General features: G+C 57.5%; 10 protein-coding genes across 10 annotated transcripts; 6 read left to right on the top strand and 4 right to left on the bottom strand.

The window, feature by feature from the left end:
* Positions 1–89: 89 nt before the first annotated feature.
* Positions 90–2,311, bottom strand: B0T26DRAFT_708006 (CBF/Mak21 family-domain-containing protein). The gene is made up of 3 exons (XM_060441880.1): positions 1,600–2,311; positions 665–1,547; positions 90–606 (listed from the first exon to the last, which is right to left on the bottom strand). Exons 1-3 carry the CDS (start codon positions 2,211–2,213, stop codon positions 454–456), a joined length of 1,650 nt encoding a protein of 549 aa, XP_060295793.1. The 5' UTR covers positions 2,214–2,311; the 3' UTR covers positions 90–453.
* A 215-nt stretch (positions 2,312–2,526) lies between these two features.
* Positions 2,527–3,523, top strand: B0T26DRAFT_751124 (ATP synthase subunit 4; the record flags this gene model as incomplete). Its single annotated transcript, XM_060445333.1, has 4 exons — positions 2,527–2,557; positions 2,659–3,122; positions 3,213–3,435; positions 3,498–3,523. The coding sequence occupies 4 exons, from the start codon at positions 2,527–2,529 to the stop codon at positions 3,521–3,523; spliced, it is 744 nt and encodes a 247-aa protein (XP_060295792.1).
* Positions 3,524–4,858: 1,335 nt separating this feature from the next.
* Positions 4,859–8,192, top strand: B0T26DRAFT_707997 (uncharacterized protein). Its single transcript, XM_060441879.1, has 6 exons — positions 4,859–5,592; positions 5,673–6,003; positions 6,054–6,368; positions 6,444–6,761; positions 6,814–6,877; positions 6,938–8,192. Exons 1-6 carry the CDS (start codon positions 5,274–5,276, stop codon positions 7,877–7,879), a joined length of 2,289 nt encoding a protein of 762 aa, XP_060295791.1. The 5' UTR covers positions 4,859–5,273; the 3' UTR covers positions 7,880–8,192.
* Positions 8,193–8,906: 714 nt separating this feature from the next.
* B0T26DRAFT_647829 (uncharacterized protein) lies at positions 8,907–9,233 on the top strand (the record flags this gene model as incomplete). Its single annotated transcript, XM_060437941.1, has 1 exon — positions 8,907–9,233. The coding sequence occupies one exon, from the start codon at positions 8,907–8,909 to the stop codon at positions 9,231–9,233; it is 327 nt and encodes a 108-aa protein (XP_060295790.1).
* Positions 9,234–9,880: 647 nt separating this feature from the next.
* Positions 9,881–10,690, top strand: B0T26DRAFT_613848 (uncharacterized protein; the record flags this gene model as incomplete). The annotated part of the gene is made up of 1 exon (XM_060435944.1): positions 9,881–10,690. A coding segment is annotated over one exon (810 nt), but the record flags the coding sequence as incomplete, so codon positions are not given.
* Positions 10,691–11,010: 320 nt separating this feature from the next.
* Positions 11,011–14,404, bottom strand: B0T26DRAFT_707991 (uncharacterized protein). The gene is made up of 2 exons (XM_060441878.1): positions 14,252–14,404; positions 11,011–14,137 (listed from the first exon to the last, which is right to left on the bottom strand). Exons 1-2 carry the CDS (start codon positions 14,266–14,268, stop codon positions 11,239–11,241), a joined length of 2,916 nt encoding a protein of 971 aa, XP_060295788.1. The 5' UTR covers positions 14,269–14,404; the 3' UTR covers positions 11,011–11,238.
* Positions 14,405–14,406: 2 nt separating this feature from the next.
* Positions 14,407–16,258, top strand: B0T26DRAFT_707989 (Arp2/3 complex, 34 kd subunit p34-Arc-domain-containing protein). The gene is made up of 3 exons (XM_060441877.1): positions 14,407–14,809; positions 14,918–15,582; positions 15,644–16,258. The coding sequence occupies exons 1-3, from the start codon at positions 14,748–14,750 to the stop codon at positions 15,805–15,807; spliced, it is 891 nt and encodes a 296-aa protein (XP_060295787.1). The 5' UTR covers positions 14,407–14,747; the 3' UTR covers positions 15,808–16,258.
* Positions 16,259–16,364: 106 nt separating this feature from the next.
* On the bottom strand, positions 16,365–19,379 carry B0T26DRAFT_273474 (uncharacterized protein). The gene is made up of 8 exons (XM_060434115.1): positions 18,992–19,379; positions 18,745–18,813; positions 18,590–18,609; positions 18,502–18,522; positions 18,240–18,414; positions 17,945–18,106; positions 17,685–17,872; positions 16,365–17,634 (listed from the first exon to the last, which is right to left on the bottom strand). Exons 1-8 carry the CDS (start codon positions 19,204–19,206, stop codon positions 16,619–16,621), a joined length of 1,866 nt encoding a protein of 621 aa, XP_060295786.1. The 5' UTR covers positions 19,207–19,379; the 3' UTR covers positions 16,365–16,618.
* Positions 19,380–20,854: 1,475 nt separating this feature from the next.
* On the bottom strand, positions 20,855–22,375 carry B0T26DRAFT_740578 (uncharacterized protein; the record flags this gene model as incomplete). Its single annotated transcript, XM_060443860.1, has 2 exons — positions 20,855–21,726; positions 21,784–22,375. The coding sequence occupies 2 exons, from the start codon at positions 22,373–22,375 to the stop codon at positions 20,855–20,857; spliced, it is 1,464 nt and encodes a 487-aa protein (XP_060295785.1).
* Positions 22,376–23,117: 742 nt separating this feature from the next.
* On the top strand, positions 23,118–24,379 carry B0T26DRAFT_675377 (transcription initiation factor IIF, beta subunit-domain-containing protein; the record flags this gene model as incomplete). Its single annotated transcript, XM_060439823.1, has 4 exons — positions 23,118–23,360; positions 23,435–23,711; positions 23,767–23,954; positions 24,011–24,379. 4 exons carry the CDS (start codon positions 23,118–23,120, stop codon positions 24,377–24,379), a joined length of 1,077 nt encoding a protein of 358 aa, XP_060295784.1.
* Positions 24,380–24,922: the final 543 nt, after the last annotated feature.

The raw sequence follows: 24,922 nt of genomic DNA, 5'->3' as shown, positions 1-24,922 counted from the left end.
ATATGTGTGTAAGGGGCTTCTGCCCACAGACCCCCCCCCCCCCCCCCCCCCCCAAAAAAAAAAAACACAACGTCCTTTCCCAATACGATCAGCATCGGGGGACGCTATACCTAGTTACGCTTCCGCTCCGCCAACTCCCTTCTAGATCTTGTTTCTTCCCGTCACGGTCTCGGAAAGCAACGGCTGGGAGAGGCGAAGGAGCATGGATACGGCAGGGGCATTTCCCGGTTTTTCCTACGGGACGCTATTCTCCGAGACATTTGCCGTGGTATATCAATCTCTTATGTAAGCGCGGAGGGTGGGTGTCGTGTCCAACATGTGGCTCTCACGCGCCCGACGGCAAGCCATGAAGTGCCCAGAGGCTCAGACAAGCTTCCGAGACTTTTCACTTCCACGGACCTGTGCACCGCAAGGCTCCGGAACACGGCCAATTTCAATCTCCATACCTGCAACTTACGAGGACCCAAAGTCCCATAGACTGACGAGCAGACTGTCCTTCTCCTCGGGCGCCGCCGTGGGGCCGACATCGGTAAAGATGTGCTTAGGAATCATGAACTCCACCACCGGTGGTTTCCTGATATTCTTGATCATCTCCGCCTCGAGGAGCTGTGTAAAGTCATCTTAGCTTAGCTGCGTCGCAAGAACCACTGTTAGGGGTACTCACACTGCCATAGGAGTGGTCTAGAAAGTCTTCCAGGTTGTAAGACTGTTTTGTGAACTGCTCCGAGATGATCTTTGCGATGGTCGCAATGTTGGGATGGTAATGCGACTGCAGCTGCACAATCTCCCAGAGACAGCTGTCGAGTGCGCGCGTCTCCATGGGGTCTTCCTCGTCGGGCAGAAAGGGATCGAGGACGCCCTCGCTTTCTATCAGCTCCTTCTCCTCCTTTGTCCGCGGCACGCGGTGCATCATAAACGTGCAAAGGGGGTGCTTCTTGAATAGGTTATAGTACCACGGCACGATGACCGCGATCGCGCTCGGGGGCGCATTGAGCGACAGCCGGGCTAACCGCTTGATGAAGCTCGCCACCAGTACGGCAGGCAAATGTGAAGACGACAAGAAGGTGTCGAGGAGACGGAAGAAGCGAGACCGGTGTTTTGAGTGAAGTATATCCGCGTCGAGCAGCGAGTATAGTTTCCTATAAAACAAGGGGTAGTCGAGATTGCGCTCCTGGATGAGATAGAAGACTCCCGAGAGCGCCAGGAGCGATATTGAGCCGCCAGAGTTATAGCAGTCGGTCAGAAAGTCCATAAACAGCTCTGGTTTGGTGAACCAAGGGGCAATCGATGTGGCCATAATCTGCAGGATCTTCTTCCTCTGTCCTTTGCTGAGGCCTAGGTTGATGAACGCTAGCCACGCCTCCTGCGCCTGCTTCTTGTGTTGCGACAGGAGATAAAGCGGGTGCTTCTTCTTTGCTGGCGGATCAACGTAGAAATCGCTGAGCTCCTCGTTTGATCCCGGCACGTCCTCGATCCGGAGCAAAAGCCCAAAGACGCTACTCCGGAAGGTCTCGTCCTCGGGCTGGCCCTCCTCACTAAGGATGTCGCTGTAAACTGTCAGCACGAAATTGGCTGTAATGGTTAATGGAGGGGACCTACGCAATCGCCTGGAATGTGTAAAATCTGATATCGTCATATTCGGCGATGAAGTTGTCATAGAATGCTTGCCGCAGTTCCTCGAGCGGCGACTGGATGAGGGCGTTGATGATCTTCTTGAAGGAACTCCGGGGGAACGTTGCTTCGTCTCTGCCGTCCAAATGCTGCGCCTCTGCCTTGAGGACAGCCATGGACAGCATCAGAGCTTTGAGCGCCGGGCCATTGGTTTGGAACTTTGACAAGAGGACTGCCTCGTAGCCGGCAAAGTGATCCCTGAGCCATGCTGTGACGGTGGCATCTTTCTCCGACGCGTCCTGCCTCCGTACGAGGCTCCCCGAGACCAGAAGCCGTACAAACACCCGCCCGAGCGCCTCGGCAGCAGCCAGGGCGGCCTCTATATCGTCCTCCTGCTTTGCGGCGATTTCGGTCAAGGTGGCGATGTTGTTGTAGTGTTTCTTGGACTCGAGGATCTCGGATTCGAGGACTTGTATTTGCGATGCCAAGTCATTGTCAACGCCCTTGCCTGATTTCCTCCGCTTTTTGGACGGTTCGCCATTCTCTGGGCGCTTCCTCTTCGTTACTGGCTTGTCTCCTCCTTCCCTTGTGGCTGCTGGCATTTTGGCGGTTGTCTGGATCCGTCCGAATGTCGGTTTGTTGAGGTAGCAGATTCACAAGCCACCATCGGTTTACAAAATTTAGGTGGGGCTGAGCTGCCCAGCGCAGTGGAAATTTCGTCGGCAGCGCCAAGACAAGAACCCCTCCACTACTGATGAACTAGGTTGGATAGTCAGCTGGCTGCGCACGTGACAGACAGCTGCCGGCAAAGTTGGAACTCGGACAAGTTGCCCATTCCGATAAAACCTCAATTCGGGTCTCGCAGCATTCGCAACGTCCAACGTCGTCACCCAATCCACGTCCCGCATTTCCACAATGGCGTCCCGTTTGGCGAGAAGTGCTGTCGGTGAGTAGGCTGAATTCATTGGATCCGGGCGATGCAGGGCCAAGGCCAATTGAGGAGGAGAGTCGCTGACGAGAAGCAACCGCGTGCTGCTGCCGCCGTAGGGGCCGCCCGCCTCCGACCGACCATCTCCGCTCCGCGCGCTGTCCTGCCCGCCGTCTCGGCCCTCGCGTCGTCGCGCAGCAGCTCGTCGACCAACGTGCCCGCGGCCGACCCCAAGTCCAAGGCCCACTCCATCATCGACTCACTCCCTGGCAGCAGCCTCCTCTCCAAGACGGCCATCCTGTCGTCGGCTGCCGGTGCCTCCATCTACGCCATCAGCAACGAGTACTATGTCGTCAACGAGGAGACAGTCGTCGCCTTCTGCCTGCTCAGCGTCTGGGGCGGCCTGATCAAGTACGGTGGCCCTATGTACAAGGAGTGGGCTGAGGCGCAGAACGCCAAGATTAAGGGAGTCCTCAACTCGGCCCGCGACGACCACACCCAGGCCGTCAAGAGCCGCATCGACGATGTCCAGCAGATGTCGAGCGTCGTCGAGATTACCAAGTCCCTGTTCGATGTGTCCAAGGTACGGCCTGTCCGCCGTGGCTTCATGTGCCCGTGGCGAGGCATTGCGGGTGTATGCCGTCTCAGACTGACGATGGTGTGCTCGCTTTAGGAAACCGCCAAGCTCGAGGCTGAGGCGTACGAGCTCGAGCAGAAGACGGCACTGGCTGCCGAGGCCAAGACTGTACTTGACTCGTGGGTGCGGTACGAGGGTCAGGTGAAGCAACGGCAACAGAAGGAGCTTGCCCAGTCCATCATTGCCAAGGTGCAGAAGGAGTTGGAGAACCCCAAGGTCTTGCAGCAGATCCTCCAGCAGAGCGTGGCTGACGTCGAGAGTAAGTCTTTGTCACCCCCGTTGCAGCTTAAGCGGCTTTCTGGCTAACTAACGACCCTCCAGAGATTGTCGCGTCCAAGGCTCAATAGACAGGCCTCTAGAATTGCAAGCGCAAAAGTTCCCTTATAATTGTACCACTGTCCATAAACCCCATGTGAATTAGCCAATACAAAACTTGAAGTCTTGCCTCCGTCCCGTATGTCGCTCGGCCCGCTTGGTTCGGTTTGGGAGGAGAGCGGTAGGACGTCCTGTTTGGCTTGTTCTAGAGCTTTATGGGGCATTGGCCGCCGGCAGGAAAAGACAGCTCTTGACTTCTGTAAGGGAGCTGCTCGATGGCCGAAATAGCGCCTCACGCCGGCGTCAATGGCAGGGAGCTGCTCTTATGTTCTTAGATATCACTTGTTGCACTTTTGACAGTTCAAGTCAATACCGACGTAGTTGGCAAGTCTACTCCATATAACCCATTACTAACGTGTTATGCAGCAACTGTCAAACCAATACAAATACAGGGAGAAACAGGCTAGCATTGGCTCTCTGTTGAGTTGTGGCGAGGTTCATTCTTGGGCAAGAATGTCGAAGGCTTAAGAGTACCATTATCAATGGTCAATGCAAGGGAGGAAGGACAGTAAATATTTAGTCACTCCCCAACTGGCAGCTGCGACCTCGGCTCAACTTGGTCCAGTGCAATGATTCGCATGGCAATGCTGTGGGGCGGATGACAAGAGACCAATCGAAGAGGCTGTGCCAGAAGGTTGGTAATACAGCACGGTACGGAGTGGAAGAGAAGCCGCACCAAGTCACCAACAGCGTCCCGAGATCTCAGCCGACCAGTGAAACCCTTACGGGTTGGTGGGTGGTGGTGGTCGGAGGCAGCCCGTATTTATATCCCTCATACGCCCGAGGTTCATAGGTAGGTAGGTATGCATTATAAATCTGTAGCTTGAGGAATCCGTGGGAGTGAGCCCAGGTGTGCCCCGGATTCGCAATTCTGCGAGATAAGCGATGAAGCTTTGCTTATCTCATGCACGTCTCAGATGGCAACCGGCGGGTCGTTGGGTTCGACCTAGCTCAGCTGCTGCGTCTCCCATGTTTTCCACACGAGGCTTTTTCCGAGCAACGGCGTAGCGGGTATGGTCACGAGAAATTATTACTTAGTAGAGACAAAGAAAACGCCTCATATCGGCTTTGTAACATGAGGTTTGGAATGCCGGGTGTGGTAATGCAACGAAAAAAAAACGGCTTCCGAAGCCTGTAACTAACTCACTCAGTGAAGCAAGCCACTGAGAAAGAATCCCCAGCCCATTGGACCCGGGAACCCATCAGTGGGGCACGGCAGGGCACGAACCAGATCCGGATCTCTGTTGAGTGCTGAGGGGCACGGCTGGACTGTGCAACTGCGGCGCTAACCAACATGCTAGAGTGCCAAACGTGCCAGCCGTTTTGGGGGATGAGACGGTGCTAGGTAAGGTATTAAAGGGACGGGTGAGAAATTATTATGCCATCGTCCAATCGACAAGATGATATCATAGACGAGCCTACCTTAGGTTGCCCCCCGCGCCGTCATTTTGCCGTTCAACTTCAAACAATACTCTAGATGTTTTTTCAGTCAAACTGAACTAGCTTTTATCATCTTTATTTACGGAGACTGTCTTTTTTCTCGGGCTGCCGGTGCTGACGACCGCGATCCCACATTTTAAACCTTTTTTCCCCGAGCTAACGGTTTCGCGAGAGAAGAAGGCTGTCTCTTGGCATTACCTAAATTATTCCCTTGGTGCGCGGCGCCTTAGGCTGTCGGAGGCCGAGGGAGTAAGCGTCAAGGGAAAGAGAGAGACGTGAGACATGGAGCAGCAGCAACAGCAGCGGCTGGCGACAGGGGCGCGGGCGACGTCGCTGCGCATCGAGGAGCCGCCGGAGCGACGGCCGCTCCTGCAGCACCGGGCAACGTTCCCGCACGAGCTGGACCGCAACGTCTTTTGCTGCCACACGGACACGCACACGCAGTTGCCCGTCTACACAAACATCCACCGCATCCGCCGCGACATCATCTCGGTCATCGAGGACTACCTCAGTCTCGACCAGCTGCGCGACGTGCGCATCAACGTCTCGGTCGTGCGGCCTTTGGTTGATAAGCTGTACGAGCAGGATGACATTTCTATTGGTACGTTTCTTTCCATTATAAATATATATAAGAAAAGAAGAAAAAAAGAAAGGAAGATGAAAAAAATCTGACACGCCCAGTCTACTGCCTCCTCATCAACCGCGCCCACTTCCTCGATGAGCAGTCGCACCTGAGCAACCGCCAGAATGTCAACTTCACCCGCGCCATGCTGTGCGAGCTCATCGCCACGCGCATCCTGCGCCGCTTCAACGAGGACAACGAGGGCCCCGACAACCTGCTCGTGCTGGCCCACGTGCTCATCGCCGGCTTCGAGCCCTTCCAGAACTGCCCCGACGAGATCCGCCCCGACGTCCACCAGTCGGTCACCTGGCACCGCACCATCCCGGCCCTCGAGGTTGCCATTCTCAGCGAGAGCAGGCTGTTTCTCAGCTCGACCTCGTGTCAGAAGATGTGAGCCCCCTCCCTATCTCTGTCCCTCCTGTGTGCTAAGCAGAATTCAGCGTCGACGCCATCTACGAGGGCCGCGTCATCTACACGCCGTCGAGCTGGCTGGACCTGATCCCCGACCGCTACAAGCAGCGGCCCATCTCGCTGTACAACCCGCGCGAGGCCCCGCTGCTGAACCAGTACCGCCTCATTGTCCCGCGCACCAGGAACATGCTCGAGATTATCCAGTTCGTCATCCTGCTCGGCCTCTACGTCGCCTTCATGACCGAGAGGGATGCCAGCCAGTTTAGCACCCTGGAGGTGTGCTTCACCGTCTACGCCGGCGGCTGGGTCCTGGACCAGTTTGCCACCATCCTCGAGCACGGGTGGTGAGTTCCCCCCTCCTCCCTTTTCTTTACAATCTACCGTCCTCGGTGAGTTGGTTTCTGACCCCAACCTTGTAGGCGAGTCTACACGCAGAATCTCTGGTCGTTTCTCGACGTGACCTTCGCGGCCATCTACTGGATATATCTGGCCCTGCGCGTGTACGGCTGGAAGACTGGCGGCATCGGCCCGGCCCAACAGGCCCTGGACGTCATGGCCATGGCGGCCCCGGTGCTCATTCCTCGCCTGGCTTTCAACCTCCTCTCGGACAACATGGTCTTTCTGGCCCTCCGAGCCATGATGTCCGACTTCACTGCGCTCACCGCCCTGGCTGCCTGGTGCTTCTTTGGTTTCTTGCTGTCATTGGTCTGGCTTGGCAATGGAATCTTCCCCGCCGTGTGAGTTCTGACCTCGTCAATCCGGACGCCACACCACTGACAACCCCTGCAGGACTATCAGTAAGTGGATGATTTACATCTGGTTTGGCCTGGATGGCTCCGGCATCCAACACTCGGTTCGTGCCCACATATACGCCTGGGTGCCGCTTTAAGGATACATGGCTAATCAAACCTAGACTGATTTCCACGAAATTCTTGGCCCGTCGCTGATGGTCGCCTTTGCCTTTCTCGGCAACACGCTCTTCCTCACCATCCTCGTGTCGATGCTGTCCACAACGTTCAGCAACATCGCGTCCAATGCGTCTGCCGAGATCCAGTTCCGCCGGGCGGTGTTAACTCTGGAGGGAGTCAAGGCCGACGCCATCTTTGCCTACCAGCCTCCTTTCAACATCCTCGCCATCCTAATCTTCCTACCGCTCAAGTTCTGCGTGTCGCCCCGCTGGTTCCACAAGATCCACGTCTTCAGCGTGCGCCTGATCAACCTCCCCCTCCTCCTGATCATCGCCATCGCCGAGCGCCGCATGCTGTGGCCCCAGTCGCTGGAGACGCCGCGGTCGAGCATCGTGAGCCACGACGGCAGCGGTAAGCCGCGCAAGCCGCGCCCGTGGTTCTGGGAGAAGTGGGGCTTCTCGTCGTCCAACGACTTCTCGACCGTCTTCGACACGCCGCCGCCCGACTCGGTGCTGAGCGAGATCGCCACCGACGACGACCTGACGAGGAACCTCATCCGCCGCCAGTTCACGCGGCACGGCACGCTCGACGCGGCAGGGAACCAGCCCCCGGCGTTTGGGCTGGCGCCGGCGGCAGCAACACCAGGAACCGCAACGGGAGGAGGGTTGACGCCGAAGACGCCGAACCACCAGGGCAAGACGCTGAACCGGCGCGACAGCATCGCGCCGTTCCCCGGGCTCAGGGCGGAGCTGCAGGGCGTGCTCAGCGAGAGCGACGAGGTCAGCGCCATCACGACGCGCCTCGAGGCCCTCGAGGAGAGCACTCAGCGCATCGAGTCCATGCTGGAGCGCCTCATGGCCAGGGTCGACGAGGAGACCGAGTCGGTGCCCGAGGACATTGTCGGGTCGGGGAGCAGCAGGACGACGTTGCGAGATGATATTGGGTGAATTTTTTGAATGATGAGGCATGAGATGAGTTCAACATGATCCTGATTTGTGCTCTTTTTTCTCTCTCCGCGTTGCAGTTATTACTTACTTACATTTACATTTACACCCAACATACCCCGGATAAACGACGTGGTCGGTTTTGGCTTTGCGTTTTTGGGGCGGAGTTGAGTTGGATCATAGCGATTTGGCTTCCTGGCGAGGATTCCTCTGCTTAAGGTCTGCAGTGGGCTGTTTTTTGTCTTGTTAGATTACTCTTGTTGGGAATACCTATACAAGTACATTTTCATGTGGACGAGTGAGTGTCCCACACTTATTCTTCTTCCGACGGCCGTGGCTGTCGTCTCAACGTCGTGTGTCACCCGTCTAGTTGTGTTCATTCATCCATCCGGATGTCCACCGGTCTTGTTTGCGCCGTGCCGTCTGGCACCACTTCGTGTCGAGGGGACGAGGGCCCAGTGATTAAAATCGTGCGGTGAGCTCGAGCATGTTTTGGCCAAGGTACTAACTAGCACCTCCTGCGGCATTCACCTCTGCGCTTTCTTTGGTGTCGCTTCCTCGACAGGCGCCAGTTCTCATATCCCCCAGTTGCGCCTTCCGTGTCTGGATTACTACAACACCTTCCTCCCAGCTCGACAGACGAAGAAATAAATAGCCAGAGGCGTTTAAAAGATCGGCCCGCGCTCGGAAGGAGAGAGGTTATCGCTCCGCATCTCTCTTTCGTTCTTTCCTTCTCCGCGGAATTCCACAGCCAAAGCAACGCGAGAAACTCCTCGAGGGCCGCTGCCGCAGAACACACCTACCTTACCTACGACGGGAGTCAACTTTCCTACACAGGAAAGCAAGCCTCGGTTGCATTTATGACATCGCGGCACACGAACTAATACAACCAACCAACCAACCAACCACCCTCCCCCTGCGTTTTCTCCAGCGTGAATCCAACCAACAAAGCAGGGTGGAAGGAAGAAATACATCCAAGACAGCCAGCAACAACACACAACACAACACAAAAAGAGAGAGATAACGAAAAATGTGCATCTCAGAACACTACACCGACCCCACCTGCCGGCACACGTGGGCGCGCATCTGCCAGCCCTGCGGCCCGGGCATGGGCTTCACGACGTGCCCTTCCTTCTTCGGCAACGACGGCACGTGTATGTACGCGCGCCGCGGAGCCAAGCCGGCGCCGCGCGGCCCGTTCGTCGTCTACTGCGAGCCGTGTCCCGTGTGCGACCTGCGCGGGGCTTACGATCGGAATGCTGTTCGTGTTGTGGTGGGCGTGCGCCGCGGTGTGAGGGCCGGCGCTGGGCCGGGACGCGGCGACCCGGGTGTGGATTTCACGTGCTGTGTTATGTGAGTGACGGGACGCGGGTTAAGATAGGGGTTTGGTTGCTGGGAGGATGGGTTGAGGTGAGTTGGGTTGAGTTGCTGCGGTGTGTTTGTACATGGTGGAGGTGTGAGGACTGGTCTCGCTCCTGTCTGCGGCGGAAGATGGAGAGACTCATTTGATGGCTGGCTCTCTTTTTCTGGGCGAGGATCTTAAATTTGCGCTGTCTTGGTGTTGCAAGAGGGGTACCTACCTACTTACACAGGGGCAAACTGGCGCCGCAAGATATCAAGTAGAAGAATCCCAAGACAACCCCCGCCCGCCACAAACACACGCCCCCTAAGCTTACGGGCAGCAAGGAGCATCTATTCACATACCTTACCTACATCACGTCTGCGAAAAGTGCATGATGGGGGAGTAAAGAGACAATGGCATCATGTGGTCCTGAGCTAATCACGTGCCATCAGTTAGTTGCCTAAAATATTTCATTCCGTCTCCTGGGACAACCTGCCGGCCAAAATCACAGCACAGCACACGTCCGCACCCCCAAAAAAGGGTGAAGCAATCTCCAACCCCCTTTTTTTTTCCTTCAGATATCTCGCCCTCGCCCCCTTTTCCATTTGCCCGGCCGCCCGCGCACACCCATCTCCGCAAGAACAAAAGCCCGACCAGAAAAAATGCTGCCCACGCCCGACACATCGCACGTGCCGTACGCGCGCGTGTACGAGCCGGCCGAGGACTCGTTCCTGCTGCTGGACACGCTATCGTCAGCAAGCGAGACGGCATTTCTGGCCTCGCGCTTCGGCCCTTCTACCCCTTCCGCAACACCCACTTCCACATCCACATCCACAAAAACAACACCCGCACCACTAGTCCTGGAAGTTGGCCCGGGGTCGGGCGTCGTGGTGGCGTTCCTGGCAGCGCACGCGCGCGCCATCTTCGGGCGCGCCGACGTGCTGGCGGCCGCCGTCGACGTGAACCGCTTCGCGTGCGACGCGACGGCCGCGACGGCCGCCAAGGCCGTTTCCTCTTCCTCTTCAGGGGCAGGGTGTTTCCTCGACGCGGTGCAAGGCGACCTCGCCGCGCCGCTGCGCGCTGGCGTCGTCGACGTGCTCGTCTTCAACCCGCCGTACGTGCCGACCGAGGCGCTGCCACTACCACCACCACCGCCAGAAACCTCACCTGATATTATTGAGAGAAAGACAACATTTGAAGAGGACTCGCACCTGCTCGCGCTGTCGTACGCGGGCGGGCGCGACGGCATGGAGACGACGGAGCGGCTGCTCGCGGCGCTGCCCCTCACTTTATCAGCGGCGCGCGGCTGCGCATACGTGCTGCTGTGCGCAGGCAACCGGCCCGACGAGGTCAAGGCGCGCGTGCGCACGTGGGACACGGACTCTGAAGGACGGCCCTGGAGGGCCGAGACGGTTGGTTTGAGCGGGAAGCAGGCCGGGTGGGAGAAGTTGCAAATTGTGAGGATCTGGCGGGACTTGGTTCCTGCCGCTGCTGCTGCTGCTGCTGGGACTGGGACTGGGACTGGGGCCGGGACTGGAGTGACAGCTGGTGGTGGTTGTGGTGAGGATGGGGGTAGTTAAGTCGTGGGTTGCTGAGAGAGATAGAGGCAGAGACAGAGACAGACGTGAACACGAGATGGGGTGAAGAATGGAAGGGTTTTGCGTAGACACTGAAGTCGCTTTATTACTTACCTAGGTAGGTACTGTAGGAGGACGGAAAGGAGACGACATCGCCATGTCATACTGCTTGCAACAACGATACATATCATATCCTCACGCTGAACAGATTAGGTACTTTAGTTTTATTTTATTTCGGTTCTGTTTAAACCGCAGCTCCGGGAAAAATAAACCAATGAACCCATTCCATTCCATTCCATTCCATGCCCACCCATTTTAACATACCTACCTACCGACACGAACACCGAACAACAAAAATATAGAGAGATGATGTTTTATTTTATTTTCCCAACATCTTATTTCATTCCTTTTATATTTAGATCCAACAGCCCTGGCCTGGGCTGCTACGACACGTGGACAAAGGCGCGCTTGCGGAGGGCCGAGGCGTTGGCGGCCTCGACGTCGGCGTCCCACTTGTCGTCGACGTACTCCTTGACGCTCATGTCCTGGAGCTGCAGACCAACAACGCGGAGGGCGGCGATGTTGAAGCCCATCTCGTCCTTCTGGCGCTTGAGGGCGGCGCGGATATTTGCGCGGGTGCCGTCGAGCATGGCGCGCATGGTGCGCGAGGCGACGATCTGGCGGTGGTGCGTCTTGAGCATGAAGAAGAGGATGCGGCACGTGAGGGGGATGTTGAGCGAGCGCAGGGCGAAGAGGTTAAGGAAGGTGAAGAGCATGGGCACCGAGGCGAAGGGCAGCACGAGCAGCGCGTCGTGCAGCGCCGACGCCTTGATGCGCTGCAGCACGCTCATGACGTAGACCTCGGCGGTGATGTTGCCGAGGGCCACGAAGATGGTGTGGCGCTGCGGCGGCGCCAGGTGCGGGTTGCTGACCTTGGCTGCCTCCCACTCCTGCATCGTGTTGAGGTCCTCCATGCCGAGCGTGAGCGCCTCGGCGATGCGCTCGCCCGCCATTAGCGTCTCGACCGTCTGCTTGCTGGCCGCGCCCACCTCGCGGTCCGCGTCCTCGGTGTCGGGGTCGTTCTCGAGCGACGTCGTCAGCGTGTTCTCGTAGAGCTCCTCAATCTCCTTCTCGCGCTCCTCCTCGAGGAAGATCTGCTCGTCCGTCTCCTCCCACACGCGGATGCTCTTGTCGTGACTGGCGCTGACAAGGAAGCGGCCGTGGTGGCTGACGGCCAGCGCCCAGATCTCGCCGTGGTGGCCGTCTATGCGCTGGATCTGCTCAAACTTGTCCGCGTCCCAGTACTTGATGGTCCGGTCCTTGCTGGCGCTGAAAAAGTGGTGCCCGTTGCCGTCCGAGTTGTGCGGCACAAAGGCGACCTGCAGGACACTGTCCTGGTGTCCGAACAGCGCCTTGTGACAGTCACCGAAATCTAAGCCCCATATCCTAATGTTCTTGTCTGCTGAGCTGGTGACGATGAGTTTGCTGTCGTACGAAATGTCCATGCTGAGGACTGGGAGTTTGTGGCCGTAGAGGTTGAGGTACAGCTTCAAGCTGTCGGTGAAGAAGACCTTTACCGTGCTGTCGAGGAGGGCGACAGCGAGGAGCTTGGAGTCGGGAGAGAAGCGTAGGCTGAGGATGTCGTCGGACACCTTGAGTATCTTCGACTGCACGAGCTTGAGTCTTGGCGTTGTCCTGGTCGTGCCCAAGACCTGCTCTTGGACGATCCTGAACTCCCAAAACTTGGCCGTCTTGTCGGCGCCTCCTGACACGACCGACCTTCCGTCTGGGTGGACCTGCAAGGCCCAGATGGCGCTGCCCTCGTGGGCGTTGACGCTCTCGAGCAACGTTGCCGAGGCTACGTCGTAGAGCTGAAGCTCACCCTCTTTCGTCCCGACCACCACCACCTTGTCGCCGGGCAGAAAAGCACAGCAGAGGGCGTAACCGCAATCAAAGGTGCGGATGCATGTCTGGGTGCGGATATTCCAGATCTTCAGCGAGCCGTTGGCCGCAGATGCCAGCATCTTGTCGTCGGAGCTGACGGCTAGGGACCGGATGTCTGTGCGGTGTCCGGGAAGGTCGACGGCCAGGGCCCGGTTGTAGTCGGGGGCGTCGGTTTTTGTCTTAAGCTTATCCCTGCCAACGACGGTGTAAAGCTCGATCAGGTTGTTGGTGCCTCCGACTAGCAGTTTGAGGTCCTTCTTCCCCTGGCTCATGGCCCAGTCGACAGAGCGGACTTTGCCAGTAGTTCGGACTATGACGTGCTGCGTGAACACGTCTGATATCTCGGCGTCGTTGACGTCGTCAGCCTCGTCTTTGCCGTCCCCCATATCCAGGTCCCCCTCTGCTGCCTTTTTTCCTTTGGTGGCGGCAAGTTTCTCTCTCCTCCTCCTCCGCTTCCTGGCCAGGGTCTTCTTGACCTCGGTCTCGGTCCGCATCCTCCAGACCTCGACGGACTTCTCGATTCCGTGCACGGCGAAATAGTCGCGACGGGGATGGAAGGTGACCTCGACGGCCCTCTCCTTGCTCTGGCGGTGCAGCGTTCCCCTGTCCCGGAGGAACTTGACGGTCTGGGAGAGGTCGACCTTCTGGGCCGACGAGGACAGGGCGGCGATGTCCAGAGCCCACACCTTCATCTCGCCGTCGTTGCCAGCCGTGATACAGCCGCTGGAGTCGGGCGACACGCCTAGGGCCCAGCACTCGCCGTTGGTCTGGGCCACGTGGGTCTCGATGCAGTGGCGCGACGACAGGTCCCAGAGCTTGATCAGGGCGTCCTTGCCGGTTGTGAGGAGGAAGCCGTCGGCGGGCTCGCTGTCGACGACCATGGCCAGGTCGTCGCCGCCTTCTGTCTGCACGTGGGTCTCTGGCTCGACGAAGCGCAGGCCGGTGACCTGGTCCTTGTGGCCGCGCAGCTTGTACTGGCCGACCTCGGCAATCAGATCCCAGACGATGACATCGGTGTCCTTGGCGCCGCTGGCGAGACGCACGCCGGTCTTGTCGAAGGCCAGCACGGTGATGGGCGACTTGTGGCCGTTGAAGCTGACGACGGCGGTGGCGATCTTGCTGTCCCACAGGCGGATGCTGCCGTCGTCGTAGCCGACGGCGAACAGGTCGGGGTCGGTGCGGCTCTGGGCGATGGCGGTCACCTGGGCGCGGCAGTTGTCGTCGCGCCAGCGGCTGAGGAGCTCGCCCTTCTTGACATGCCACACAAGCACCTCCTCATTGGCGGCGACAACGGCATGGCCAGCGCCAGTGCTCGACTTGTCCTTGGCGGCCGAGGTCCAGACGAGATTCGAGGTGCTGGTTGCGACGAGGCCGAACGACTTGGAAGGCTCGAATTTGCTGTCAATCACACACGGCACGCACGACCTGGTCAGAGCGTGTCCTTCACTGCTTGCTTCCTTCCCTGCTTGGCTTCCTTCCTTCGGGGAGGGGCCCTTTGGTTATGCAACTCACAGATAGGACTTTACCATGTTGGCGATGCGATGGCAGAAACAGTCAATCCCCGAGTCTGACGGCAAGCGCAGTTCTCAATGTCAGTGTGTCGTCGTCCATTAGCGTCCTGGTGGAATGCGATGCGATTTCGAGTTCCGCGACTTTTTTTTTTTTTTTTTTTTTTTTTTTGGCTGCGATAAGATAAGAATTTGCACCAGCCACAGCACAGCACTTCACCCACCAAGGTTCCTGCACCATGTCCTGGCCTTAGTGCTGTGGCTTCAACTACAGCGGTCACGGATGCGGCTGGTAACTTCACTGCGGGGCAGCTCCTCAACAGGGGTCCCCGTAACGTTCGGGAGTTGCAGGGGTTAGGGTCCTTGGGGTGCTCTCTCTCCGCAGCACATCACGCATCGTCAGCCTTCCCACCTCAGAACGGTCGCCGCCCCACCACCGCCCTCATCGTCGACAGCAACAGCAACAGTACAAGGCCGGCCCGCAGCGCAATTGAGCAAAGATGCTGCTGCTCGACTACCAGAACGTGCTAATACAGGCGGTGCTCACGGAGCGGTTCTCTGGGTAATTATGCTTGCATCTCTCTCCCTTGTGCTGATGACGGCATGGCCATTCCTTGGTCGTTTCGTGGCTTGGAATTAAGAACAACTACTGACTTCTGACAACTTCTAGAGCGCCGCCCGTGTCCATCGACCAGACCGTGTCCGACTTTGACGGCGTCATCTTCCACATCTCGACGCCCGAGTCCAAGTCCAAGATCATGGTGTCGTTGCAGATCCGCTGCTACAAGGATCTCGTGCGCTACGGCGCCGAGCAGGTCCTCAACCGCGAGTACGGCCCCTACGTCGTCGCCCCCGAGATCGGCTATGACTTCTCCGTCGTCGTTGACCTCGACAACCTGCCCGCCGAGAAAGAGGCGCGCGACGAGCTAGTCAACAAGATCTCCCTGCTCAAGCGCAACGCCATGGCCGCCCCCTTCGAGCAGGCCTACCAGGAGCACTACCGCCTGCGCGAGGAGGCCGCCAAGTTCACGTCTGAGGAGGCCCCCCAGGGTGTGCGCGAGGGAGGCGCGGTCAAGGCCATCCAGTACCGCGAGGAGGAGGCCATCTACGTCAAGGCCAGCCACGACCGCGTCACCGTCATCTTTAGTACCATCTTCCGCGAGGAGACGGACCGTGTCTACGGCAAGGTCTTCATCCAGGAGTTCGTCGACGCCCGCCGCCGCGCCATCCAGAACGCCCCCCAGGTCCTTTTCCGCAACGACCCCCCCCTGGAGCTGCAAGGCGTGCCCGGCGTCAACAACACGGGCACCGGAGAGGTTGGATATGTCACCTTCGGTATGTACTGCAAGACGGAACCCCCCTTTTTTCATCCGAGTGCTGACGAGAAGTCGGCCAGTTCTGTTTCCTCGCCACCTCACGCCCCAGCGCATGCCCGACGTCATCTCGCACATCCAGACCTTCCGCGACTACTTCCACTACCACATCAAGGCTTCCAAGGTAGGCGACTTCTTCCCAGTTTCCGGAAAGTTGATCGCATGCTTAAACTCTCTTACTTCCTAAGGCATATATCCACTCTCGCATGAGACGGCGGACGGCAGACTTTCTGCAAGGTGAGTCCCCCAACCCCCTTTTCCAGACTCGGCAGCTTGTTGTCGCTGACACCACGCGCACACAGTTCTACGCAGAGCGAGGCCCGACAGCGAAGAAAAGGAACGCAAGACGGCAAGTGGAAGGACGTTCAAACAGGGTGTTTAAAGCGGCTTCTTGGCGTTTTTCTGTATCCAGCTCGGGACGGCAGCTGTGGGGGAATTCCCCGGCCCCTTTGGTGTTGTTGGTTGGGATCGGCATGACCAGAAACGACATGTAGCCTGCGGATGCGATATGCAGCAAAAAGTTGATTTTTTTCTCCAACGAGGTACTATATCCCGACTGCGGTACGCGTGAAGTTGCCTCACTTTCTCTCACCTCGCGGCAGTAAGAGCGCTCAGATCAGTTCGGGCACAGACTGTATGGACACTCCTCTCCTCGCCTGGTTAGGCAAGATTCTCACTGACTTGCGCCATGCTTACTGCCTACCGCAGGTATCTAGGAGCCATTCTATTCATACCAGTTTCTAGCCGAATGAGTCGCTGGTGAAATTCGGTCTGAAAGGGTGTACTGTCAAATCTCTTGCCCTGACTTCACCCCTGCTCCTGGCCTCTTTTCTGCCTTGGCCCCCTTCAAGGTGTTGTTGACATGAAAGACAAAATTACAGCTCTGCAAGATTTCAACTCTACAAGATCTCAAACGAGTATAGTGATCTCAAATATTTCTTAACCCTTTTTTGAGAAAATATTTGTCTCCGCTAGAACCCCAAAGCCACGGGCGCATCTCAGTACGACCACGGCCGCGCCTTGTAACGAGGGTTCTCCTCGGGTCTGCTGCCGTAGGGGATCTCGACCTCGTCCGGGTTGATGTACCACGAAGGGTCGCCGCTGGTCTGCGTCGTGCTCCAGCCGTTGCCGAGCCAGCGCAGCGCGTTGTCAGACCCCCCGTCTTCTGGGTCTCTGACGGCCTCATAAACCCAGTCCTCCCAGCGCGGCGACCGCAACGCCTCGAGCGCGTGCAGCGTCGACCCGGGCCACAGGCCAACAATGTGGTCGCCGCGGCGGTACCAGCTGCGGCAGTCGTCGAGGTAGACAGTGTTACGAAAATAAGCGGCCACGTAGGCCGAGAAGTCGCGCACGCGCGCCGCCTTGGGCTCCATGGCCGCGTAGTCTTCCTTCTGCAGCTTGCGGATCGCCGCCACCACGTAGTCGGCCTCGGCCTCGAGGATCTTGGTCAGGCTGCCGAACCCGATCGCCGAGTTGGGCCCAAACATCATTAGGTAGTTGGGGAACCCGTCGACCGCCACTGACAGGTAGCTCTCGGGCAGCGCCGCCCACCGCTGTGCGAGCGTCTGCCCGCCCCGCCCGACCACCTCGAAGCTCGGCGGCGCCGACACGTGGAACCCCGTCGCGCACACCAGCACGTCGACGTTTGTCACTTGGCGCCCCGAGGCTAGCTCCACCACTCCCTCTCCCCCTTCAGAGCCACCACCAACACAGACAATCCCATCCCCGAACACGGTCTCGACATTCTCCGCGAGCAGCGCCTCGAGGAACCCCTTGCCCGGCGTCAGCCGCCGGCACCCCGGCGCGAAGTTAGGGATCAGTGCCGCGGCCAGCGCTGGGTTTCCCGCCAGCGCCGAAGCCATGCCGGCCCTGAACACGGCCTCCACCTCGGTCTGCATCCGCGCTTTGAGGACGGTCGACTCGTGGATCAGGTTGCCGCCGTCCTCGAACACTTTGCGGAACTGCAGGTACTGTGCTGCGTCGGCCGCGAGCGTGTCGCACTGCTCTTGCGTGACTGTTTTTTTGTCAGTTTCTTTTTGTTCTGGGGGGGGGGCTAAAACTCACACGCCGTGACAGCCGGGTCGAGGCCGAGCAGCGCCATGGCCTGGTCGCCAAAGGCCGACGAGATCCACGTCGGCGAGCGCATGAAGCACGTCAGCGACGCGCCCTCGACCTTTTGCAGGCTCGGGATGATCTGGATCGCGCTGCTCCCGTTGCCGACGACGCCGATCTTTTTGTTGCCGAAGTCGTAGCTGTTGTCAAGTCGAGTCAAAACACGAAAACCCCCTCGTATTGTCTGCTGCGTGAGATGGGGAACAGCTGACCTCTCGTCCCACTCCCCCGAGTGCATGACCTTTCCCGGGAACTTGTCGAGCCCCGGGATCGCCGGCCACTTGGCCTGATTGAGCTGCCCGCGCGCCGTCACCACGACGTGCGCCGCGTCGTCGAACGAGGCCCCCGTGGCGAGGTTCTTTACGCGGAGCTTCCTGCGCCGCCGTGAACTGTATTTAGCAAAGCTACCATGCATACATGCACTCACCCCGTTCCTAAACCCCGAGGCACAAACAGATAAAGGGGGAGAGAGAGAGGGGGGGGGGGGGGGGGGGGGGGGAAACATACCACTGCTTCGCGGCGGCGTCCCAGGCGCAGTGCTCGACCTCGTGCGCCGTCTTGATGAAGCGCGTGGCGCCGAACTTGGCCGCCACGTCCTCGAGGTACTGCCGGATCTCGCTGCCGGGCGCGTAGAGGTTGGACCAGCGCGGGTTGGGCGCGAACGAGTACTGGTACGAGTGGGCTTTTTATTCGATGGTCTGTGTCAACAGGCCTGGACGTGTTTTTCTGTCTGGTGGTGCATGGTAATAGTAAAGGGGGCAGCACATACACGGGATGTCGCAAGCAACGCCTGTATGTCTTTGTTAGCCCTCTTAGTTCCAGCTCTTTGCCTTCTCAGGGGTTTATGGCGTGCATACCAGGATATTTGTTCAGTAACCTAGATAACACGCAAATTCCACCCCGCTGGTCAGCAAAAAGTTTAGGAAGCCAGGGGGAGGGGGCAGTTCAAGTCCGGCTGCCTTTCCAAAGGGGCTCAAGATGGCTCAAACGCTGCCGCGCTGCTCCTACATACCACACGCCGCCGACGCCGTCGTTCTTCTCGTACACGGTCAGGTCGATGTTGCGCAGCTTCTCGGGTATCCTAGTTTCGTCTTGTCTTAGCGCTCGCTGTATACACACACACACACACACACACACACACACACACACACATATCATACCACTCCCACGACTTCAAAAGATACACATCTCTCTCTCTCTTTGTCTTTCTTTCCACCACCACCATGGGAACTCAGCTGCCTAGCTAGGTAGGTACCCACCTGATAGCGGCCAGGATGCCCGCGAACCCGGCGCCCACGACGACGACGCGCAGTGGGCGCAGGTTCTCGACGGGGACGGGCTTGAGGGTGAACAAGGGCGGTGTGTCATCCTCGGCGGCGGCGGCATGGTGGCCGTTGCCGTTGCTGTTGCCGTTGCCGTTACCGTTGCCGTTGCCGTTGCCGTTGCCGTTGCCGTTGGGGGCAGCAGCAGCCATCTCTCCTGACCGACCGTCCGTCTCTTCGATTCGCCAGACACGGTCAGAGTTGTTATATATAATCCTCCGCTGTTTTCCTATTCCCTCCCCTTGGCATCAAGTACAGAATAAACAGATAATGTATGTCCAAAAAACAAAAATAATAACGTGCTGCTTCAGGGTATTTATTCAATCTATTGAAGACGGGTTCCCATCTCCTCTGATACACACAGATATCAAGGATTGGAACGAGTCCGAGGCAGGGATGAAGGCAAATTGGAGGATGGGCCTGGGAAGGGATTCGGAGATAGCTAGCTACATAACCTCTCTCTCTCTATATATATATATAGACTACTAGCACATACAGTTAAGCACAGCACAGGGGAAACACGCTGTATCCCGCCTCCCAAGGGCAGCGGAGTGGAGTGGGGTGGTGGGAGCTATAGGTATAAAGTAAACTCGTTCGAAATCGGGATAGGCTACCGGCTATGAGGGGGGCGTTTTGGGGTATGTATGTGACTAAGGAACGAACTAACAAGCCGTCTGCCGGAAGTCCGCCTCGTTCCCTTTTCCCTTTACCTCGACGAACACGTACGTGACTGAATACCCGGGGCGGCATAATACCCAGGGAACCACCACCCTCGGTACCTACCGACCTACCAACCTGCCTAGCCATCTAACCCCCCATCGAAACCATCCCACGCCGCGAAAGGAACCCAGCCGAAAAAGGAGACAAGATACGGGAATAGACAGAAGACAGACAGACATGGAAGCGGGGAAACGGGGATGGATACCGGCACCCACCTAGCCCGAAGAGGAAGGGTAGAAAGAAGGGCCAAATAAAATGCGGAGGGGGAGCTGACGCCAGTATTGGTCATCCATCCATCCATCTAACCTTTCTATCTTACCTTTGTCTCTGGTAATGGAGAACCGTGGACACAGCGTGGCGTGGCGTGGCGTGGCGTGGTGTGGTGTGGTATGGTGTGGTGCGGTGGATGGATGGGTTAGTAGCAGTGCAGTGCAGTGCAGGCAAGCAGGCAGGCAGCACCTTGGACAGTTACACGACGTGTGCGCCTTGGTACGTACATACACCATCAACCGGCCCGGGTATAGCATCCGACCGCCTGCCCAGGCCAAGGACGGCAGACCACGCTGCGGCGTGCCGAGCTGTAGGGCGGGGTTCGGGGGAGGGAGGGGTTTCACACGTCAAATCAAAGCCAGACAGGAAAACGGTCGCCGAAGCTTCGGCTCATGTCGGACCCCTAGTCACAAAAGACAAGACACGCCATCACGATACAGTACATAATTTTCAGTAATCCTCTAAGGATTCTATGGTAGACATCTAGAAATAACTCGCACCTTCTTCCTTGTCTGGCGCCCATGACTTCACGTCAAAGGCGTCCGTCACCTAGAAATAACTCGCATCTTCTCCCTTGTCCGGCGCCCATGACTTCACGTCAAAGGCGTCCGTCAAGCAAGGTGCAGCACACTTCTGTGCCCGCGTATACCACAGACCTTGTGGTCGGCCCATCCTGTCTCTTTCTCTCTCCATCAAAAGAGAACTTGCAAGGGAAAAAAAAATGCCAAAGGGGTATCGAGAAACGAAGCAAAAGAGCCGGCGAGCAGAGCGCAAAGCGAAGGAATTAGGTAGGAGTGCAGACTATCACCATCACAGTTCGATGAAGTCTTTCTGCTCCGAGAACTCGAGACCGCCCGTCTCGTCTTGGCCAATGAACTCGTCAACCTCGTCAGAGTCCACGTCGTCGCTATTCACCGACTCTCCGTCGTCGTCGCTCGAGACATCCTCCATCTCGTCGTTTCCGGATACCTCTCGGGCGTTGGTCGCTCTGCGGAGGACGCTTGCCCTCTCCCGGTGGGGCAGCTTACAGCCCTTGGATTTACAGACGCCCGTGTTGCTGAAGTCAGGGCACTCAAAAGCATGGCGGTCAGGGCAGCTGGCGCCCTTGTCGCAGTAGCCGTAGAGTCCAAACGCTTGACATACCGGGGCAGCTGGAGAAACTTTCACGTGAGCATATCTGCAGTGAGGCTTGGTGCAACTGTCTCGCACAAAGTGCAGGCAAGTCGGCGCTCGCTCCGCCTTGATGTCATGCGAGAGATCACACGACTCTCCGTTGGCGCACTCCCCTTGTTGTAAATAATCCTTGCAGGCAGCTACCTTCTCCGGGTCGTGGATGTACCGGCATCGCGGCCCGATCGTGCAGGAACCTGTGGCTGCGTTAGTGGGGATTCGCGGACTTACCGAATCCCAGTCGACCCGATATGGTCTCGGGCCTCGTAGTTTGTTGGGGACAATGGAGTTACCGGTCATGGAGAACGCTTTGCAAGGCACGTCGACCTTCTTAACCGCTCCGGCTTGTCTACCAGACGCTCGCGTCAGTTGTTGCACGCAAAAACCCGGACGCACATACCGCTGGGCCTTCACGATTCCGTGTCGGTAGAGGTTCCCGTTCTTGCTTCGGTAGAATTTGACCCCTCCGACGACTGCCATCTTTGGCGTCGCCTTTGCCGAGTTGCCGTCACCTAGATCCACATGTGTGAGCGCATGTAACGAGCATAGTAGCCGAAGTCCTGACGCACCGGGAACTTTGACAAGCTTGCTGCCGTTCTTAGCGACGAGGAAGCGAATGCCCTGGACGGCAAGCTCGTACTTGCCCGCGGGCGCCTGCTCGCTCGCCTGTCCGGATCCTGTGCTAACAACATTTGCCATGCGATGTAAATGTTTGATTAGTTTAGTTCGCTCACGCTCATCTCTGGCCGTTTGCTTTTGGCGGCGTGTTTGCTCGATGGCCCGCGTCCGTGCCTGCGTCTCCTTCTCGTAAATCGAAGTGTTGATCAACTGAAGATGGCGGTCGGTTTTAGTAACCCACGAAGGGCTAGACGCGTCCGACGCGGTTGCCGACTCTGCGTCGCCGGGGTTGGCGTTGCTGGATTGTGACGTATTGTTGAGGACGAGTGATCGGTGGCGATGGACGGGCTGCACGCGGGGGCTGTAATGGCTGCGGTATGGATGGCCTCCACGGTGCCACGAGCCCGAGGCTCCAAAGCTGTGATTCCGCTGAGGCCGGGCGCCGTGCACCGGAGTGAACCCTGCCTGCTGAGTCTTGTGGCGATTGATGTGGCCAGCGACACGGCTGATTCGCGCCATAATTTCCTGATCTTCCTCCGACATCTGCGCGGCAGACCTTTGGTTTCCTATCTCTTTGGGATGGAGGCAATTGACGAAGGGGGATGGGTACATACAGGCAGTGCTATGTGTTGTGGGGGGAGGGGACGAGAGGGAGGAACGCGTTCGTTTGGGGTGCGGGAGGGAGAATTTGAAGGGAAGGAGATGTCGGGTGAGCTGAAGGCGAAAATACTCGGGTCAGCTTTCAAGTGAACGCGCGCTAAATCCGCCCAATAAGGTCCTGCAACCGTCATCTTTCACAGGCGATATTTCTTTGTTCTTCCATTCCCGTCGTCAAGTCCTCCGGGGCAAGAAAAGAATCAATTCACGCTCCCATCACCATTACCGGTGTCTCTCGGCTACAGCACAGGGTATATTCTTGCCACCTCTTCATTTTCTTCCTCTCCGAGGCGCTCTCTTCGATCTCGTTTGCGGTCGGATTTGGTTGCGCGGCCTTGTCTGCGGGGCAAGGTGCAGCACGCTCCCGCTTTCCTTCCCTGGTGTTGGTAGGGATAGGGTCTCCACTTTATTCCGCCCGAGCCCCATTTTATTGACCTCAGCGTCTTCAACGGCCTGCACTTCAAGTGCTGCTTTCTCGCCGCCGCATTTCGCCCTGTTTCCGGCAACCTGGAAACAACCACATCCCACACCGCGCACTTCGCCATACACTAAACAAGCCACTTAGCACGTGCAAAGATCATTCCAGTCAGCCCACAGTCGCGCGGACTGCGCTTGTAAGCTCAAGAAGATGGCCGAACCGGCAAAGGTGAATCAGGAGCCCGACGTCGCCGAGTCGCCCTTTGCCGACGACGAGCTCGACGAGTCAACCGACCTCGAATTCTTTGACACCAACGTCGAGAACAACCCTTATGGGCGCATGTACCTGGCGCGTCTCCCTGCCTACGTGTGGCAGGCGTGGGCCAAGCTCGACGAAGATGCCGAGATCAAGATTGGGCGGATTCGCCAGTGGCAAGACGCCAACGGGAACCTGGTCAGCCGCGCCCGGTGATGGATTGCCTATAGACAATGACTGGAATGCTAACATGCATATGTACCTATTTACAGAAACTTCAAATGCTGCTTCGGTCAGACCTCGCACAACACCAGAGCATACCAAAAGAGTATAACATGGACATCACCAACCACGAAGTCAACAACACATTCATCTTCAGTGAACAAGACCTGCCAAGCTATGCCGCCAAGAACAAGGAGAAGGCGGCAGCTATTGCCCAGGGCATTCCGGCTCACCTCCTCCGTCAGCAGCAGCAGAAGATGGCCGAGCCGCAGCCACCGCAGGAGCGGGGCAAGAGATTTGTCCCGTACGCTCGACGGGCTATCCCTAGTGAGAAGCAGCCCGAACTGTTGCTCCAGAGACATTCTGCTGACCCTTTTCCCAGAGAAAACCGCCGTCACCGGCACTGTCAAACATGAAGTGGCATGTGTGCCGGAGCAAAATATCGAAACCGACGTGTACATGTCGAGCATTTCGAAAGAGGCCGACAACGCAGCGAGGAAGACCAACCTCGTCAAATCGGGCCTGCCACCCAATGGGCTCAACAGCAACCAGAGCCTGGACAACTTCATCGTATGCTTCCTTTTAATTTTGTGCTTGTGCTGCAATGCTGACACGAGGGCGTCTAGAAAACAAAGGAGAAGCCCACCAAGGCGAAGAAGATGGAGAACAAGGTGGCTCGCTGGGAAGAGCAGAAGCTTCTGGACAGGATTGCCGACTGCTTCTCGCAGTACAAGTACTGGGCGATCAAGGCGCTCCGGGGTAGGATCCCGCAGCCGGAGGCCTTCATTCGGCAGACGCTGGAGAAGATTGCGCTTCTACACCGGTCTGGACCTTATGCCAACACGTGGTCTTTGAAGCCCGGATATGCAGACATGATTCTCAAAAACCGCTCCCAGCCCAAGGGCGAGGGGGTCGCTCCAAAGCTGAACGAGGACCTGGCATCCGACGACGACGACGACGACGACGACGTGCAGATGGAAGACGTCGTCATTTAATTGTCTTGTATTGCTTAAAACCTTGGGTGATTTGAGTTTGCAGGTTTGCAACACGGTATTCTCAGGGGGGCGGCGTTTGGCGGTTTGCTTCTCTCCGGTTCGGAGGTCTGGAGTTCCATGGGCCACATAGATGATACCCTTTGCATCACGAAAACAAAAATAAAATAAAACAGAGGTTGGTGTAGAGCGGCACGCCGCAGCTGTGCAGGCACAAGGCCATGGAATCATGGGATGGGCCGGCATGCGTAGTTATTGCGCGAGGGCGCTTTTGGAGATTTATTCGAAGTATACTTGGTATTTATACGCGGTGCTGCAGCTGCAATTGGCCAGCCTTGGTCGGCCATCCAAACTGGGCACCTGGAGCGTCTCATTCACTCATTCACACATGGCGACATGTAAGGTACAGGTACAAAAAAAGCCTTCGAGCCGGGATATCTGCAGCCATCTCTTGATTGCGCCTGCTCCCTGCTGTAGCGTTAAACCTGCACCGTGGCCAAAATGTGGGGTCCGCCATTTATCATCATAACCTCCGTCCCAAGACCG

Source organism: Lasiosphaeria miniovina (genome assembly GCF_030549165.1).
Source record: "Lasiosphaeria miniovina strain SMH2392-1A chromosome Unknown B0T26scaffold_4, whole genome shotgun sequence".
Taxonomy (NCBI): domain Eukaryota; kingdom Fungi; phylum Ascomycota; class Sordariomycetes; order Sordariales; family Lasiosphaeriaceae; genus Lasiosphaeria; species Lasiosphaeria miniovina.
The sequence above is the reverse complement of the archived record's forward strand: the minus strand, read 5'-3'. Positions and strand labels throughout refer to the sequence as shown.

Coding starts and splice junctions, on each gene's coding strand:
- B0T26DRAFT_708006 (XM_060441880.1), bottom strand. CDS start 2,213: ATGCCAGCAGCCACAAGGGAAGGAGGAGACAAGCCAGTAACGAAGAGG. Junction 1,548..1,599: donor TACACATTCCAGGCGATTGC/GTAGGTCCCCTC, acceptor GACAGTTTACAG/CGACATCCTTAGTGAGGAGG. Junction 607..664: donor TAGACCACTCCTATGGCAGT/GTGAGTACCCCT, acceptor GACTTTACACAG/CTCCTCGAGGCGGAGATGAT.
- B0T26DRAFT_707997 (XM_060441879.1), top strand. CDS start 5,274: ATGGAGCAGCAGCAACAGCAGCGGCTGGCGACAGGGGCGCGGGCGACG. Junction 6,369..6,443: donor ACCATCCTCGAGCACGGGTG/GTGAGTTCCCCC, acceptor CCAACCTTGTAG/GCGAGTCTACACGCAGAATC. Junction 6,762..6,813: donor AATGGAATCTTCCCCGCCGT/GTGAGTTCTGAC, acceptor CAACCCCTGCAG/GACTATCAGTAAGTGGATGA.
- B0T26DRAFT_273474 (XM_060434115.1), bottom strand. CDS start 19,206: ATGGCTGCTGCTGCCCCCAACGGCAACGGCAACGGCAACGGCAACGGC. Junction 18,610..18,744: donor GACGGCGTCGGCGGCGTGTG/GTATGTAGGAGC, acceptor CGTGTTATCTAG/GTTACTGAACAAATATCCTG. Junction 18,415..18,501: donor CGTTGCTTGCGACATCCCGT/GTATGTGCTGCC, acceptor TCGAATAAAAAG/CCCACTCGTACCAGTACTCG.
- B0T26DRAFT_707989 (XM_060441877.1), top strand. CDS start 14,748: ATGCTGCTGCTCGACTACCAGAACGTGCTAATACAGGCGGTGCTCACG. Junction 14,810..14,917: donor CTCACGGAGCGGTTCTCTGG/GTAATTATGCTT, acceptor GACAACTTCTAG/AGCGCCGCCCGTGTCCATCG. Junction 15,583..15,643: donor GGTTGGATATGTCACCTTCG/GTATGTACTGCA, acceptor GAAGTCGGCCAG/TTCTGTTTCCTCGCCACCTC.